Genomic DNA, 18,375 nt, shown 5'->3' with positions numbered 1-18,375 from the left:
GAAACAGGCCATTCAGCCCATCAAGTCTGTACCAGTGTTTTTTTCCACATGAGCCACTTAGTCCGATCCCACTCTATTGTTTCTCCCGTCTTTAATATTCCTCTTTTACAAGCAATTATCTCATTTCAAAAAATGTATGCACTCTGCTTCAATAACAGTTTGTGACAGAGAATTCCACATTGTAACCATTGCCTGTAAAGACATTTTCTCTAACCTCTTTAATTCATTGAGTTTTCATCTAAATGTGTGCCTTTTCCTTATCATCTTGCTGACAAACAGAAACAGTCCATCACTGTTTACCTTATCATTACCCCTGTAATCGTGAAGATCTCTATCAGGTCATCCCTTAACCTTGGCTGTAATGAAACAAACATTAATTTCTCGAGTCTCTCATAACTATAACCTCTCATCCCTGGCAACATCTAGTGAATCAACATCACACCTATTCTATTGTTTTTATTATCCTTCCTATAATAGGGTGGCCAAAACTATACACAATACTCCAACTAATATACAATAATCCGACAGATAAATTGATAAAAATTGCAGATGTTCGGCAAAGACATAGTACCAGTAACAATTAAAACTGGGTTTCAAATGAGTATTTTAGTTCAGGTGTCAGGGTTAAGGATATCTCCTCGCGGCTGGGAAAGAACATGGAGCATGAGGGGGAGGATCCAGTTGTAGTGGTCCATGTAGGGACTAACGTCATAGATAGAACTAGGAATGAGTTTTGCTGAGACATTTTGAGGAGCTAGGGTCTAAATTAATAAGCAGAACCTCAAAGGTGGTAATCTCTGGATTACTACCTGAGCCACGTGCAAATTGGCACAGGGACAAACAGATCAGAGTGTTAAATGCGTGGCTGAAAGAGTGGTGTGGGAGACAGGAGTTTCGATTCATGGGGCACTGGCACCAGTACTGGGGAAAGAGGGAGCTGTTCCGTTGGGACGGGCTCCACTTAAACCGGGCTGGGACCACCGTCCTGGCGAATCGAATAACTAGGGCTGTAGATAGGACTTTAACTCAAAAAGAGGGTGGAGGTGTCAGGTGAAGGGAAATTTAGAAATCCAATGAGAAAAGTCAAGGCAACAGAGCAGTGTAGTGATTTGAGTAAAGATAAGCAGAGTGTGGCAGGAAGGGACAGAGAGCTTACCAGTAGTAGTGCATCAACAAATAAGGTCAAAGCAGGAAAAAATGGTAAAAAGTCAAAATTAAAGGCTCTTTATCTGAATGCACAGAGCGTTCGTAACAAGATAGACAAATTAGTTGCACAAATAGGAATAAATGGGTTTGATCTAATAGCCATTACAGAGACATGGTTGCAAAGTGACCAAGGTTGGGAACTAAATATTCCAGGGTACATGACGTTTAGAGAAGACGGGCAGAATGGAAAAGGAGGGAGCGTAGCCCTAATAATAAAAGATGACATAAAGACAGTGTTGAGAAAGGATCTTGGCTCGGAAGATCAGGAAGTAGAATCAGTATGGGTGGAGATAAGAAATAACAAGGGGCAGAAAACATCGGTGGGAGTAGTTTATTGGCCCTGTAATAGTAGCTATACCATTGGACAGAATATTAATCATGAAATAATAGGAGCTTGTAACAAAGGTAATGCAGTAATCATGGGGGACTTTAATCTTCATATATACTGGGCATATCAAATAGGCAAAGGTAGTCTGGAGGATGAGTTCATGGAATGCATTCGAGACAGTTTCCTAGAGCAATAAGTCATGGAACCAACCAGGGAACAGGGTATTTTAGATCTTATATTGTGTAATGAGACAGGGTTAATTAGTAATCTCACAGTAAAGGATCCTCTGGGTTAGAGTGATCATAAAATGATAGAATTTCATAGAGTTTGAGTGTGACGTACTTAAGTCAGAAACTAGAGTCTTAAACTTAAACAAAGCCAATTACATAGGTATGAGGGGTGAGCTGGCTAAGGTAGATTGGAAAATTAGATTAAAGGGTATGACTGTTGATAAACAAATATACATTCCATTGAGAAATGAAAACTTCATGGGAAAAGTGATCCGTGGCTAACTAAAGAAGTTAAGGATAGTATTAGATTAAAAGAAGAGGCCTATAATGTTGTCAAGAGGAGTAGTAAGGCTGAGGATTGGGAGAGTTTAGAAACCAGCAAAGGATGACCAAAAAATTGATAAAAAGGGAGAAAATTGAATATGAAAGTAAACTAGCAAGAAATATAAAAACAGATTGTCAGAGCTTCTACAAGTATGTAAAAAGGAAGAGAGTAGCAAAACTAAACATTGGTCCTTTAGAGGCTGAGGCAGGAGAAATTATAATGGGGAATCAGGAAATGGCAGAGATGTTAAATAAATATTTTGTTCCTGTCTTCACAGTAGAAGACACAAAAAAGTACCAGAAATAGTGGGGAACCAAGGGGCTAATGAGAGTGAGGAACTTACTTTTTCTCTACTGATAATTACTGTACTTGAGAAACTAGTGGGACTAAAAGCCGATAAATCCCCTGGGCCTGATGGCCTACATCTGAGGGTTCTAAAAGATGTGGCTGCAGAGATAGTGGATGCATTGGTTATGATCTTCCCAAATTCCCTAGATTCTAGAATGGTAACAGCGGATTGGAAGGTAGCAAATGTAACCCCGCTATTCAAGAAAGGAGGGAGGGAGAAAACAGGGAACTACAGGCCAGTTAGCCTAACTTCAGTCATTGGGAAAATGCTGGAATCTATTATTAAGGAAATGGTAACAGGGCGCTTAGAACATCATAATATGATTAGGCAGAGTCAACATGGTTTTATGAAAGGGAAATCGTGTTTGACAAATTTATTCGAGTTTTTTGAGGATGTAACTAACAGGATAGATAAAGGGGAACTAACGGATGTAGTATATTTGGATTTTCAAAAGGCATTCGATAAGGTGCCACATAAAAGGCTGTTACGCAAGATAAGGGTTCATGGGGTTGGGGGGGTCACATATTTGCATGGGTAGAGGATTGATCAGACAATAAAACAGAGAGGAGGGATAAACAGGTCATTTTCAGGTTGGCAGGCTGTAACTAGTGGGGTGCCGCAAGGATCGGTGCTTGGGCCTCAGCTATTTACAATCTATATTGATGACTGAGGTGAAGGGACCAAGTTTGCTGATGATACAAAGCTAGGTGGGAAAGTAAGCTGTGAGGAGGACACAAAGGGTCTGCAAAGGGATATAGACAGGTTAAGTGTGTGGACAAGAAGGTGGCAGATGGAGTAACGTGGGGAAATGTGAGGTTATTCACTTTGGTAGAAAGATCGGAAAATCAGAATATTTTTGAAATGGTGAGAAACTATTAAATGTTTGTGTTCAGAGGGATTTGGGTGTCCTCGTACAAGAAACACAAAAAGTTAGCAAGCAGGTACACCAAGCAATTAGGAAAGCAAGTGACATGCTGGCCTTTATTGCAAAGGGGTTGGAGTACAAGAGTTAAGGAAGTCTTACTACAGTTATACAGGGCTTTAGTGAGACCTCACCTGGAGTACTGCGTACAGTTTTGTTCTCCTTGCCTAAGGAAGGATACACTTGCCTTAGAAGTGGTGCAAGGAAGGTTCACTAGATTAATTCCTGGGATGAGAGGGTTGTCTTATGAGGAGAGGTTGAGTAAAATGGGCCTATACTCTCTGGAGAATGAGAGGTGATCTCATGGAAACATATAAGATTATGAGAGGGCTTGACAGGGTAGATGCTGAGATGTTGTTTCCCTTGGCTGGGGAGTCTAGAACTAGAGGGCACAGTCACAGGATAAGGGGTTGGCCGTTTAAGACTGAGATGAGGAGGAATTTCTTCACTGAGGGTTGTGAATCTTTGGAATTCTCTACCCCAGGAAGTTGTGAATGCTGAGTCATTGAATATGTTCAAGGATGAAATAGATAGATTTTTGGACTAGGGGAATCAAGGGATATGGAGATTGGGCAGGAAAGTGGAGTTGAAGTCAAAGATCAGCCATGATCTTATTGAATGGCGGAGCAGGCTCAAGGGGCCATATAGCCTACTCCTGCTCCTATTTCTTATGCTCTTATGAAAGATCAACACCAATGTCATACCTGTTCAGCTAACTATTTTAAACTAATTTGGAAATAGAAAGTATGTTGTAACACTGTGAGTTTGTGCCAATAACTTTCTGCCCCCTTAATAAGCAAATTCTTGGATGAAGATCAAATTTAAATTGTCTTTATGCTTCTGGATGGGAGTATGTGTATCCAATTATATTTTGTTTCATTGTTGGTTAGACTATTCTGTATTTGGGTTTATTTTGGAAGCCCTTTTGTTAAGGTCAGCTGTCAACTCAGTACAGCTCCATATACTGCTTCTTAGAAAGGAGGATGGAGGTTCATTGGTGAGCGATAGATACTTTGCTTTAATTTATAATCCTTGTGTCTCTTATTGCTATTTCTTTATTCATTCACTGAACTGAAGCCATCTGAATTATGCAAAAAATACTACTCTGTTCCACAGCCCTTTATGTTAACCTTTTACTTACACCTGATAAAAGCCACTCAAGTAGGCTAATGAGTTGAATGTAATCATTCAACTTTGTGTTCACTCGATATTAAATGGAGCATGAAGGTACATTCAAGTCTTCTAGAACCATTGTAAGTAATTAAACTTTCACTGCAGTCTGCAGTGGTACTGTTGCCTGTTATCTGAAATAATTTCTTAACTTTATCTTAACATTCTATGGTGTCCACACCCACTATTTTTGAATGTGTTGAACCAGGATATTGTTTACCTTTCAGGGACCAGTCCAATGTAAGGAGAATGCACACAGCGGTGAAGCTGAATGAAGTCATTGTAAATAGGTCCCATGATGCCAAACTGGTTTTGCTAAACATGCCTGGACCGCCAAAGAACCAAGATGGAGATGAAAATTGTATCCTTTATCAAACATTTTTTCTATAAATAGTCTTGCAGGAATACTTGGCCAGAAGATGAAGCATGACGATATTCCAATTGAGTGCAAGGCAACAACATTTTATGGCAATCAAAGCTACCCACAGAGCTGTAATTTTTACCATCAGAACAATTTTGCAGTTTTTTCCACTGTGAAAGATTTTCTTAAAATTCTTGAGACTGTTTACACGTTTTTCAGCTTGAGTTATCCATTCGAACATATGTACTTACGAACATACGAATTAAGAGCAGGAGTAGGCCATTCGGCTCCTCGAGCCTGCTCTGCCATTTGATAAGATCATGGCTGATCTGATTGTGACCTCAACCCTACTTTCCCATCTACCTACTATAACCTTTGATTCCCTTGTTAATCAGGAATCTATCTAACTCAGCCTTAAAAATATTCAATGACCCTGCCTCCACCGCCATCTGGGGAAGGGAGTTCCACAGACTCACGACCCTCTGAGAGAAAAAATTTCTCCTTATCTCCGTCTTAAATGGGAGACCCCTTATTTTTAAACTCTGGCCCCTAGTTCTAGTCTCTCCCACAAGGGGAAACATCCTCTCAGTGTCTACCCTTTCTAGTCCCCTCAGGATCTTATATGTTTCAATAAGATCACACCTCATTCTTCTAAACTCCAGTGTATGCAGGCCCAACTTGTCCAACCTTTCCTCGTAAGAAAACCCCCTCATCCCAGGAATCAGTCGAGTGAACCTTCACTGAACTGCCTCAAAAGCAACTATGTCCTTTCTTAAATAAAGAGACCAAAACTGCACTTTGTATTCTAGATGTGGTCTCACCAATGCCCTGTACAACTGTAGCAAAACATCTCTACTTTTATATTCCATTCCCCTTGCAATAAATGACAATATTCCATTTGCCTTCCTAATCCCTTGCTGTACCTGCATATACTAACTTTGTGTGATTCATGGACTAGGACACCCAGATCCCTCTGTACCTCAAAGTTCTGCAATCTCTCTCCATTTAAATAATGTACTGTTTTTCTATTCCTCCTGCCAAAGTGGACAAGTTCACATATTCTCACATTATACTCCATCTGCCAAATTTTTGCCCACTCACTTAACCTATCTATATCCCTTTGCAGACTCCTTATGTCCTCTTCACAACTTACTTTCCTACCTACCTTTGTATCATCCAATTCTCACTTCTTTTCCTTCTCCTAAAGATAAGTCTTGAAATACAGTTCATGGAAATAAATGATACTTAACCTGACATTTTATATTTGCATAGAGGATTGATTAGTCACAGTTAGTTCATCCAAGTAAAGTGTGACAAACTTGTTAACAAAAAATGTATTTTTAGTTTGGGGAAAAATTTGAGCTCAAGGCTAGTGATGTCAGTGGCAGGGAATTTAGTATTCAGTGTCCACTTTTTTCAGTTTTCTCAGCTCGAGTGCTTAATGGGTCAGATCCAAAGTGTAACTGCCTGTACTTTATTCAAGAACCTGTGTTAAGGCCCACTTCAGTAGAGCATCACCTGTTGCTACTAGTGTGAAATTTTCCACTGCTCACACCAACCATCCTTTTGACCTCTGACCGTGCAGTTTATACTACTGCCTATGGATTGATCTGAAGCAATCTTGGATGCACATCGTGAAAATGGTAGTTTAATTTGGGAATCATGACCTGATCTAACTCTGGAGTGTACTGAGGGTAAATGTTGTGAGACGGAATAGATAGTCTCGCTTGGCTTGTCCCCCACCCCCACATCGATTGTGATGTAACTATCCAGTGTAAAGTCACCTCAAGGTACCTGGGAAATTTTTTAACATTGTATGGATTGTTTTTAAAGTTATGAGAAAAGTGAAACTCCTAGCTGCTGTCTTCCTATATCAGTAATTAGTTACCTTCATTAATAAGCTCAGTCCGATGTACAGCTGGCAACATAAGTTAAGTCTGCCAACTGTACAAGCAGTACAACTTCACTTTTAGTGAAATGTCAACTTATGCTATTCTATGGGCAGTGTGTTGGTATGGGGTCACTGCACACACAGTTAGGCTGCCAACATTCTTTCCATGTAGGACTTTTGCAGCTAGTCGTGAAAGGAGACGTTAATCCTTTTTAATCTGACCTGAGTGGGATCTCAATGTCACTTGTCAAAGGAAAGTGTATAGTCCACATGTCTTCCCGTGTCCCAATTAGAATCTTCTCTGAAATTGTATTCTGCAGATTCAAAACTTCTGCTTGTTGGAAGCATAAGTCTGTTTGTCGTTTTACTATTTTCACCCTAAAAATCCCCAATATTTCTAGTACAGTACCTTCCCATCAGCCAAACTCAGTGTGCAGTGACCCCCATACCAACTTGCTTTGAAGTTCAGGGCAGATGTTTCGACTTTTCATTAATATGCATATTTTTCCCCTCTATAATCAGGACAAAGCATGTTTTGGTGCCTTAACCTGCTGAACCCCCAGAGGGAGGCTCACTAAATAAAGTACAACTTCTGTTGTACAGTGAAGTTTTGTACCTGTGGGCTGAAAGCTGGTTAATTAGATAATGTAACATTAAGGTCCCAAGTGTAACAATTTTTGATCTGGAGGAAAGATCCTCTGTTTACAACTACGACGAATCTCTCCTAATCTCAGCCATGCCTATGTAATGCCCATTCGTGTTTACCATTCGGCCCATCGTGCCTGTGCCAGCTCTTTGAAAGAGCTATCCAATTAGCCCCAGTCCCCTGCTCTTTCCCCATACCCCTGCAAATTTTTCCTTTGAATGTGTTGTAGCCTTTCAATCCCCATCTTTCTTGCAAATCCATGTTTGACTCTCTCCCATCAGGTTTCCATCCCTGCCACAGCAGTGAAATGGCCATGACCAAAGCCGCAAAAGATATTGTCAGTGACTGTGACCGTGGTGCATAATCTCTCCTCGATGGTTCTGACTCTCTGCAGCCTTTGACACAGTCGACCACATCATTCTTCTCCAGTGCCGTCCCTCCATTGTCCAGCTCAGTGGGAATGCTCTTGCTTGGTTCCACTCTTACCTATCCGATGGTAGCCAAAGCATTTCCAGAAATGGCTTCTCTTTCTCCACATACCCACCCTTGAATCATTACTGACTATGTCCGCCGAGGATCTATCCTTGGCCGCCCCCCCCCTTTCTCGTCTACATGTCACCCCTTGGCGACATCATCCGCAGTATTGGATTCAGCATCCACTTGAACGCTGACAGCATTAAGCTGTACCTCTCCACCACCTCTGTTAATCTGTCCTCTGCCTCTGTGTTGTCAGACAACTTGCCTAATATCCAGTCTTGGATGAGACCCAATTTCCTCCTGTTAAACATTGAAAAGACCGAAGCAATCGTCTTCAACTTCTGCCACAAACTCCTGGCCCTCACCACTGATTCCATTCTCCCCCCACCCCCGACCATTATGTCAGCATGAACCAGACTGTTTGCCGTCTTAGCATCATATTCGACTCTGAACTCAGCTTCAAACCCCGTATCTTCTCCGTCGCAAGATTCCCTACTTCCACCTCTGTAACATCACCCATCTCCATCCCTGCCTCAGCCCATCTACATATGAAACCCTCGTCCAGACTCTACTATACCAATGCTCTCCTGGCCAGCCTCCCGTCCTCCACACAAGGTCACTAGGAAAACTTAAGCTCATTCAGACCTCTGCCTCCCATATCCTATCCTGCACCATCCCACTCACCTTTCACCCCTCTGCTCGCTGACCTACATTAGCACTCGGTCCCTTAGCACCTCAAATTTAAAATTCTCATCCCTGTGTTTAAATCCTTTCATGGCCTTGCCACTTCCTATTTCTGTCATCTCCTTCAGCCCTACAATTCCTCATCCCTACTGAACTCTCCATTCCTCAGACTCCGGTGTTTTGTGCATCCTCTCTCCCTTCTCTGTAGCATTTGTGATCCTGCCATCTAAGCCCCAGGCTCTGGAATTCCTTCCCTAAACCACTCCATCCACCTCTCCTTAATGCCGTCCTTAAAACCCAGCTCTTTGAGCAAGCTTTTGATCACCCCTGATATCTCCTCCTTTGTTGCAGCACCCATTTTTGTCTGGCTACGCCTCTGTGAAGCACGTTGGGACCCTTTTCTACATTAAAGGCACTTTATAAATCCAAGTTATTGTTGCTAGTTGATTTCCTGGAGTATTGCATACAGAGCGTTAAAACTGAGCATTGTCGTCAGGTGAGATGGAGATAGAGGGTGGGAAATAATTCGACCAGGCAGAATTCAGTACCTCTTTTAAAATCAGATACTCTGCCCTCATTTTTATATAATTCCATTATAAATTCTTACATCCACATTTATAATGGAAACATCCTATGCAAACTTGTCACGTCGTGAATACACTCCCTCTAGTGATGGTGGACATAGGTAATTATAATAGAAAAAGTTGACAGCAATTGCCCGAAAAGGTAGAATTTTTAAATGCTACATAGATTGCTGGTGGTGGCTATTTAATATTTATATCTATTTAAAAAATGGAAGACCTCATGATAGGCAAGTTACTTTCATAGTTAGATGGCTAGTCACCCTCTTTGGATCACGAATGCTAATATTCCTTCCTAGCTTCTCAGTTCTAATTATCTATAAATATAGAAATGCCCATTTATGTGCACCTTAAAGAACAACCCTAAAAGGCATTAATGTATTGGGCACTGTGTTTTCACTTATCCTTGACACATTGTTTGTAGATATGGAATTTCTGGAGGTACTTACAGAAGGCCTGGAGAGAGTACTGCTGGTACGAGGTGGTGGTTGTGAAGTCATCACTATTTACTCTTGAACATGACTTCTTTCTGAAAACATATGTGATGGAATCCTGACCGCAGAAGACATTCCAAAAACTCATGTGTTCTAATAAACACTCCTTTTATTGGTGGACCTATCAGACAAAGATTCCCATGGCTCATCTTCCAAGCCCAGTGTCATTTGAGGCATTATGTGCTGTTCCTAATAAATGCAATTATCTTCAGAGTCCAGAATATACATCTGCAATATGACCAAGCAATGTTATGTTGTGACAGGTTGTTACAAATATGAAGGCAGAAGAAAGGTTGTGTGAAAAGTACACAATATTCTTTCCCTTTGTCAAGAGTAAGCTTGGACTTTGGGCTTGGAATCCATGTCTGGAGAGTCAGCATTGAGCTTTGCACTGCTTTTTTTTCCGGTTAAAAATGCATTTATGGAAATGAGCTGCAGTGGCAGCTTTACTGTAATGCAGCCTAAGACTATTGTATGCAAGGACACAGCTGGCAGAGTCACAAGTTGCAGTGGTGTCTCCAACACTACATCCCCTGTATGGCAGAATATGGATTTTAAAATATGTTGGCAAGTTTGGCTGTTTGTTAATGGATAGCTTTTAACAGTGTTTTTCACAGTAGACGCTAATTATGAAGTAGTGGGATCCAAACTGTCTAGCTGTATCTTTCAAGGCTTGTGATTGCATAATCGGCAACAAAAAAAATCCTATTTATTTTAGTATTTATTTTTTCGGTGTTGTCCAGAATAAAAAGTACTGTATGGCCATTCCTGTACTATGTACTGAAAATAATTAGGACCATCAGTTGGTGGGCCACATTTTTAAATAAATGTACTGCAGCCTTGTATGCAGTATCCGATATTGGTGTCCAGTGATGGTAAGCTTGTAATTGCACAAGAAAAGGAGCTGCTATGTGTTTGGTTGGAAATTTTTGCAAAACTATTCTGTCAGCTGTTAAATTGTTCTAGTATTTTGGAGCTTTTCCTTTACCACAGTGTGCTCTTGTTTACCATATTAAAAGTAAATAGTCAACCAAAATGTTATTTTTCTCAATAAAGCACTGTATAAAGTTTATCAAATCAGACTTTGTTTCCACATTTTTAAAAAACTGTTCCTTGGTAGCCAAATAGCATGATCACATGTTTGAGTTCTAGTATCAAGTAATATTCAAATTCACAAGCCATGTGATAAGTTTATAATCTTGGATGATAGTTGAGTGCAACCTAATTCAGAAAAATGAACACGCTTTTCAGTCTCGTGTCCTATTACAGCTTGCATTGCATCAATGCATTGTGGCCATTCACACTTGCTACCTAAGTCCTGCAGTGCAGTATGTCTGCTAATCTAGCACTGCAGTAGCGTTTACGACACTGCAGGGATCGCTAGCTGGGGTGTAACCTCGGCAGATGCACTTTTCATTTTTTACGGCAAGATTTTTAAATTTTGTATACCCCGTTACCCTGTTTTTCCATTTCTAATTGTTAAAAGGTGTTCTTTTCAATCACAAATTTCACCAGTTGGAGTTGCGTGGCTGGTCTTTAAGGGATTTTTATTATGTAGAGATGCTGGGAACAGCTGAAAGCAGATGTAACTGCAGCGATAGTCAATGAATATTATTAAAATAAGCAACATTTGTCATTTGGGCGGAAAGACCATGAGTGGTATTTCTCACTTCCCTCCTCCCTCCCCCCGCCCAAAAATAAAAATCAAGTTTCAGCTGAGACGTTGAGGAGGGAGAAATGGGAAAACTCTGGTCAAAAGCAGTTTCTAAGACCAAGTGGAGGGAAATCTTCATTCTCTGGAAAGTATTCGGGCCAGAATTCCCCCTGCTTGATGTATTTATGGTATGTTCACTTCACAAACCTGTACAAGATAGAGGTCCAAGGGACGCAGAAGACTTGCACATGCAGATTACAAAGATTAAAATTGAAGAATATTTACTAAAATAGTACCTCCCTATGAGTCACTGACAGCCATTATGTCAGATCTCCACTGGGTGACTATATCTGGCAATTTCTGAGTGAATGGACTTTAATATCATTGGCTACATGGGAAAGAACCATGATGAGGGGATTAATTTCACAAGATCACCTGAGATTCCAATAAGTAATTTTGTGATTCCAAGGGATAGTTTTCTTGAATTATTACCTCTAGTTGGTACAAGGGAAAGCGATCCATCAGACCAAGAAAACTCAGTTTTTTATTCCCATTACTTTGTAGTCCCCAAAAGCATGAGGAAACCTGCAGCCAATCCTGGAACTGATGGTCCTACTCTTTCATCCTGGGGGAGAAAGAAGTTCAAAATAGTTGTTGCCTCTGATTGTCCAGTCACTGCAGTTGAGAGGCTGGCTCCCTGTGGCCAATTTCAAAAGTGTTTATTTAAATTTGGGAATCTGAGAGGCCACCACAGGGACAACATTGAGGCTCAACATAGAGAGGGATTTATCATCAGTACATCATTCCAAATCATTCCATCGATTTGTTGCCACCCAGAGAATTTACCAAGTGTTATCAGTATGCCTATCTTGATTTGACAATTGTGATTTCTATACTTATGGCCTTCTGTCATGTGGGGCAGATTCCCTTCAGTCATTCAGATTTTTGCTTTCTAATGAGAATTAAAATTGTTGAACATATGGTGCATACATATCTGAAAACTGGATTTCAACAAATATGAATTTGTTCAAAATGGAAGTTTGGCAGATGTTGAAATCTGGGTAGGTGCTGATCAGTTAGATTTCCACTAGGCCATATGACTCCAATGCATGAAATAATTATATGTACAAAAATCTAACAATGCTGCATGTTAATTAGACCTAGGTTTATAAAAGTTTGTTCAGAATGTTGTTTTCAATTTTCAGGGATTCAAATGGAGAAAATGTACATACACAAATGATCTACCCTTAAATGCTGAAGAATCCTTCATAAATAGAGTACCTTCCATATGTGTTGATGACCTCTTACTACATTGGCAGGCTTCTCTGGATGGACTCCTTTAACCATATTCAACTGGAATGGCACCAATCAGTTGGCATTTGGTCACATGGTTAAATCTAACACTGTTAGTGATTGATTTGTTTCAATGAAGAACCAGGCACAAAATTTTGCAAAGTTTATTTAAGCCTGCACAGATTGCAGCATTTCACTTGGAATTGATACAAACCTCTATATTAAAAGTACCTGGACAATTTAAAGCAAAACACCCTTAACATTTGAATACTGAACAAAATATAAATCTTTTGAGAAACATGATAAACTGATCAAAGTTTATTGTAAATCCCACTTATGTGCATGAACTTATCAATTATATCAATATAAATTGATGTCCATTTTATATTTATTGCCTTGTTTTATCAAATTACCATAGGTAATTAGTTAACATCATGTATTTACATAATGCTTCTTATGGAAAAGAAAATGTCTAGTGCACTTGAAACGGAAAGGTGAACCCTAAGCAGGAAAGGGCTAACCATTCAGAAGGGGAAAGAGACTAATAACACAGCCTAAGAGATGTGTTTTTAATAGGCATTTGAAAATTGTTTATTTCCTCCCTAAGTGGTTTTGGAAAAGATTTGTAGAGAGCAAGGACGTAGTGATATAAAGAAAAGCCTCTGATGAAGAAGGCAATGATCTGTAATCCAGTGGCAGAGAAGTGGAGGGCCGGCATAGGGAATTACGGTTGGGGGCGTCACTCAATTGGGGATTTTGAAGACAATGTTAGGATTTTGAAATTGATTTGTTGAGCCACAGGGATGCTACTGAGCTTGGCAAGGATGTGTGTCCTGAGAATGTAGAGGAGGATGTGAAACATGGAGTTTATGAATGTTGATCATGTGTCCAATGTTACTTTGGACAGTAATTGGCCAGTTAATGAATAATGACACACTATTATATCATAAGATGTCATGATTTGGCCACTGTATTTGGAAAACTGAATGATAGAATGGCTGATGCACAGAGTAAGCTACAATCCTACTTGTGCAGGCATTAATGACACTTGTAGCCATACCCAAGGATCAGCCTTGCCTCAGTGGTAGAGGTTTAGCGTCTGAGTCAGAAGGTCGTGGGTTCAAGCCCCACTCCAGAGACTTGAGCACCTAATCTAGGCTGACACATAAGTGGAGTATGAGTTACAGCTGCACTGTCAGAGCTTCCATCTTGCAGATGAAACATTAAACTGAGGCTCCGTCTGCTCTTTCAGGTGGATGTAAAAGATTTCATGGCACTATTTGGAGAAGAACAGTGTCCTGGTTAACATTTATCCCTCAAACAACATCACCAAAACAGATTATCTGGTTATTTATCTCATTGCTGTTTGTGGGAGCTTGCTGTGTGCAAATTTTCCATATAACCATGACTACACTTCAAAAGTACTAAATTGGCTGTGAAGTGCTTTGAGAGGTCTTGAGGTCACAAATGGCACTATATAAATGCAAGTTCTTCTCTTTCTATATTTGCAACATAACACATCTTGTATGTTGCCATATATCTAAAGTATTTACTTTCTTCTCATCATAAATTCCCTAATCTCACGCTCCCTGTTCCAAGGGAATGTGGGACAGAGATAGGGCTACAACTGTATTGCTGACACTTGTACCCCACTGAATGCATGGGATTAAGATATTTACTTGCATGTAAGATGGCAGCTGCACTAAAGTTCAGCTGGAGCATTTATTTATGAATTGTGTATTATATTGAAAGCTTTTAGATATGAAGTAAAAGCAGAAAATGTTGGAAATACTCAGCAAGTGAGGCAGCATCTGTGGAGAAAGAAACAGAATTAACGTTTCAGGTCGATGACCCTTCGTCAGAACTTTAAAGATGAAGGTTTGACTTCAGTTTACAGTTTTACTTTTAAATTATGCAAATCACTACTGCAATAGTCATTTAAAAAGTCAGCAGTAGCGACTTCCATGCAAAATTTACCAGAATAAATTTGAGTCAAACACCAGGTCAAGTGTTAGCTGAATAAGCTCCATTTTTCTTTGAAGTACTGTGTAAAGATGTTAGATAAGTGAGATTTCTAAACTCTGATACACTGGAATAAAATAAACTTCAGTATAATTATGAAAAGATTCACATATTTGGCAAGTTATTTATGATTAATTCTATGAAACAGAAGTATTCACACACAACGGAATCGCCGATTTCAAATCTCATCGATGTGTCTCATTTACAAAGTCTTTAGGGAGATACAATGCCCCCCACACGCACACACAATATTATCACATTTCACAGAGCAGAACTGGAACGTACATTTGACATTCTGTAGAATTGTTTTGAATAATGATTTGAATACAAACTCTTGACAGATGAAATTTAATGCAGAGAAGTGTGAAGTGATACAATTTAGTAGGAAGAATGAGGAGAGGCAATATAAACTGAATGAAACAATTTTAAAGGGGGTATAGGAACAGAAAGACCTGGAGGTGTATGTACACAAATCTTTGAAGGTGGCAAGTAAGTTGAGAAGACTGTTTTTAAAAAAAAATATAGGATCCTGCGCTTTATTAAGAGGTATAGTACAAAAACAAGGAAGTTATGCTAAACCTTTATAAAACACTGGTTAGGCCTCAGCTGGAGTATTGTGTTCAATTCTGGGCACTACACCTTAGGAAGGATACAGAAGAGATTTACTCGAATCCTACCAGGGATGAGGGACTTCAGTTATGTGGAGAGACTGGAAAAGCTGAGGTGGTTCTCCTTACAGCAGAGAAGGTTAAGAGGAGATTTGATAGAAGTGTTCAAAATCATGAACGGTTTTGATAGAGTAAATAAAGAGAAACTGTTTCCAGTGGCAGAAGGGTCAGTAACCAGAGGACACAGATTTAAGATGATCAGCAAAAGAGCCAGAGGCGACACGAGGAAACATTTTTTTAACGGAGAGAGTTGTTAGAGAGATCTGGAATGCACTTCCTGACAGGGTGGTGGAAGCAGAGTCAATGATAACTTTCAAAAGGGAATTAGATAAAGTCTTGAAAGGAAAAAAAATAGGGCTAGTAGGATAGGGGAGTGGGATTAATTGGATAGCTCTTTTAAGGAGCTGGCACAGGCATGATGGGCCGAAGAGCCTCCTTCTGTGCTGTAACATACTATTATTTTTTTTATTATTCGTTCATGGGATATGGGCATCGTTGGCAAGGCCAGCATTTGTTGCCCATGCTTAACTGTCCTTGAGACGGTGGTGTGCTTGCTAGGTCATTTCAGTGGGCAATTAAGAATCAACCACATTGCTGTGGGTCTGGAGTCACATATAGGCCAGACTGGGAAAGGATGGCAGGTTTCCTTCCCTAAAGAGCATTAGTGAACCAGATGGGTTTTTACAACAATCCAGTAGTTTCATGGCCACCATTACTGGTACTAGTTTTTTTTATATTCCAGATTTTATTTAATTAGTTGAATTTAAATTCCCCAGCTGCTGTGGTAGGATTTGAACTCATGACTCCAGATTAGTCCAGGTCTCTGGTTTACTAATCCAGTAACATAACCACAATGCTACCGTGCCCTTAATATTATACTATGAATTCTTCAAAAAAGCAACTTACCAAAACATCCATTATTGCTATAATATATTTTACAGTGGAATTTATGAAATGGCAGAGCTGAGCTTAAAAAGAATTAAAAGAAAAGACATACACTTATTTCACAGGACTGCTTATTAGCCAATGAAAACAGCGCAGATGCCGGGCAGAATCAACGTGAAACATGGAGAAAAAAATACGACAGAAAACTTGGGTGATTCTTGTCCATGTCTTTTTCTAAAAATGCAAACAACTTTCTAATTAGTATCAAGATTTGTTTGTTGCTATACCAAACATTGGTTCTTATAAACCAGTCTACGACCGTTATTGTAACTCTTTGAGCCATTTAGGGTCCACCTTTCAGTAGTCCTGCATGATAGGAAAAGGTGAGAGTTACTAGTGGATATCTAAGTATTTTGCCATTTTTTTTGAAGCCCTCTATGCAAATGTCGTAGAAATTAGATAGTGTCATGTAGATCTGTTAGCTTAGGTCCAAAATCTTTTTGTTTCTCCCCTTCAAAGTGCTGCAGTGGAACTTTAAACAAAAGCTGAGCATTTCATAAGGACTGAAGATGAAGACTGGTCCTAGCACAATTATGATGGAGAAATACTTTAAAAAGGTAAGTGAAACATTTATGATAAGTTTTTGACTGTCAGTTTATAGATTTATACCGATCAAGAGCTGGAAATTCATCTACATAAGATTTAAAGCACGCTGCTTTTTTGTTTAGTTATTGACAAAAGGGCATAGAACATTGAATTCCACATGATTTGAATCAAAAGCATCTTTGATGTGAAACTGAAATGTATTTTGAAAATGGCAGTACTGAAATTACCTCATCAGTAAATATTTAATGCAGAAATAATTCAAATACTTGTCTGTACTCTGCAGTTTTTAATCAGCCAACATATAATCTTGTTCATTACTGCCTTGAATGCAACAATGAAAGTAGCATGAAATCCTGTTTTGGAACAGAGAGGGAAGAGATTTCATTTTTAGGTAAGCTGAAAAATTACTTGTTTCTTGTGCAGGACCAAATATGGCACATTGAAGGTCTGTCTTGTTAAATATCAATCTATTTTGGGGGCTGGGAGGAGGTTACAGTGAAGGCAGTATTGTAGCCACTTCAAATTGGTTATTGCCAACGGGGAATAGCCTATCTAGATATAGAATATGCATATTATTTGGACCAGAACTCCCAACATCAATGGCTCATATCTATTTAAATATTATAACTTTGGGGGTTCCTGTACTTCCTGATGTCTTTAATTATATTTGAGGGAATATGTATGACTTGGATCAGCTACACGGAATGAAAGTTCCCTTACCTTATTCAACAAGTGAAATACAGTTCACAGTCCACCCAGGTGATGACTGATCAGAGAGCTGTGATCTTCCCAGATTTACAGTTTATTTCATGTACTATTGTACCAGGCCTTTGAATCAGCACCAGTTGTAGTGCCATCTCAAGAGGGGACCCTGATTTGTCCTCGAAATTGATGACTGGCTTGAAACAATCTTCTAAAGGAACTGCCAAGGTACATTTGGAAGTCTATTTTGATTGTGATCTGAAGCTGCATGAAACTGTATATGAGTATGATATGCATTTGCTAGTTTACCAGTCTACTTCTCGCTATGCTGCTATATGGGTGGAGGTCAATCTGAGCCTCCCATAAAACTTATCACAGATGCCTGATCCAAACTATAAGCATTACTACAGAGAACTGCTAGTTTTTTGGCAGTTATTGTTTTGAAAGACAAATTAATTAAATTAGCTAATCTGTTTTCTTTATACTTCTGTTAAAATTTTTTCTTCAGCTCAATTTGTAGTTTTTGGCCTGAGATATATGGGCTAGAAATTCATTTAGGCCAGTTTTCAAGCGCCAAATGGCCGCACAGAACTATCCCTGCACCCGAAGCCAGAGGCCCGAGGATTGCGAGAAATTGGTCACCGGGCCTTATCCAAACGATCGCGGCGAGCTGCCTCCACAGATAGCTCGCCCGACTGAACCATCGAATTTCAGGCCGCCTGCCTTGCCAGCAGCGGCCCTCAGATCAATCCGGGGGGAGATTGGGGAGGACAGTGGAGGGGGGCTGATCACGGAGGGCAGCAGCTGTCAGGAGTGCTGTGGAGCCTGCTCCTCCTGGCTCCACATCAATTCTTTTTTTAAAAAACCACTAAACTTACCTG

At 39.8% G+C, this 18,375-nt stretch overlaps 1 protein-coding gene across 2 annotated transcripts in view; it reads left to right on the top strand.

Annotated features, from left to right (window-relative positions):
* Positions 1–10,741, top strand: part of slc12a4 (solute carrier family 12 member 4) — a 147,011-nt gene extending 136,270 nt beyond the window's left edge. For both annotated transcript variants that reach the window (XM_067997867.1, XM_067997868.1), the window contains exons 23-24: positions 4,758–4,891; positions 9,595–10,741. In XM_067997867.1, coding sequence (XP_067853968.1) covers positions 4,758–4,891; positions 9,595–9,686 — 226 coding nt within the window. In that variant the 3' untranslated portion in view covers positions 9,687–10,741. The remainder of the gene's footprint in view (positions 1–4,757; positions 4,892–9,594) is intronic.
* The last annotated feature ends 7,634 nt before the right edge of the window (positions 10,742–18,375 follow it).

The sequence above is a fragment of the Heptranchias perlo genome, chromosome 16, assembly GCF_035084215.1.
Source record: "Heptranchias perlo isolate sHepPer1 chromosome 16, sHepPer1.hap1, whole genome shotgun sequence".
Classification (NCBI taxonomy): domain Eukaryota; kingdom Metazoa; phylum Chordata; class Chondrichthyes; order Hexanchiformes; family Hexanchidae; genus Heptranchias; species Heptranchias perlo.
Note: the sequence above shows the minus strand (reverse complement) of the source record. Positions and strands in the feature narration are given on the sequence as shown.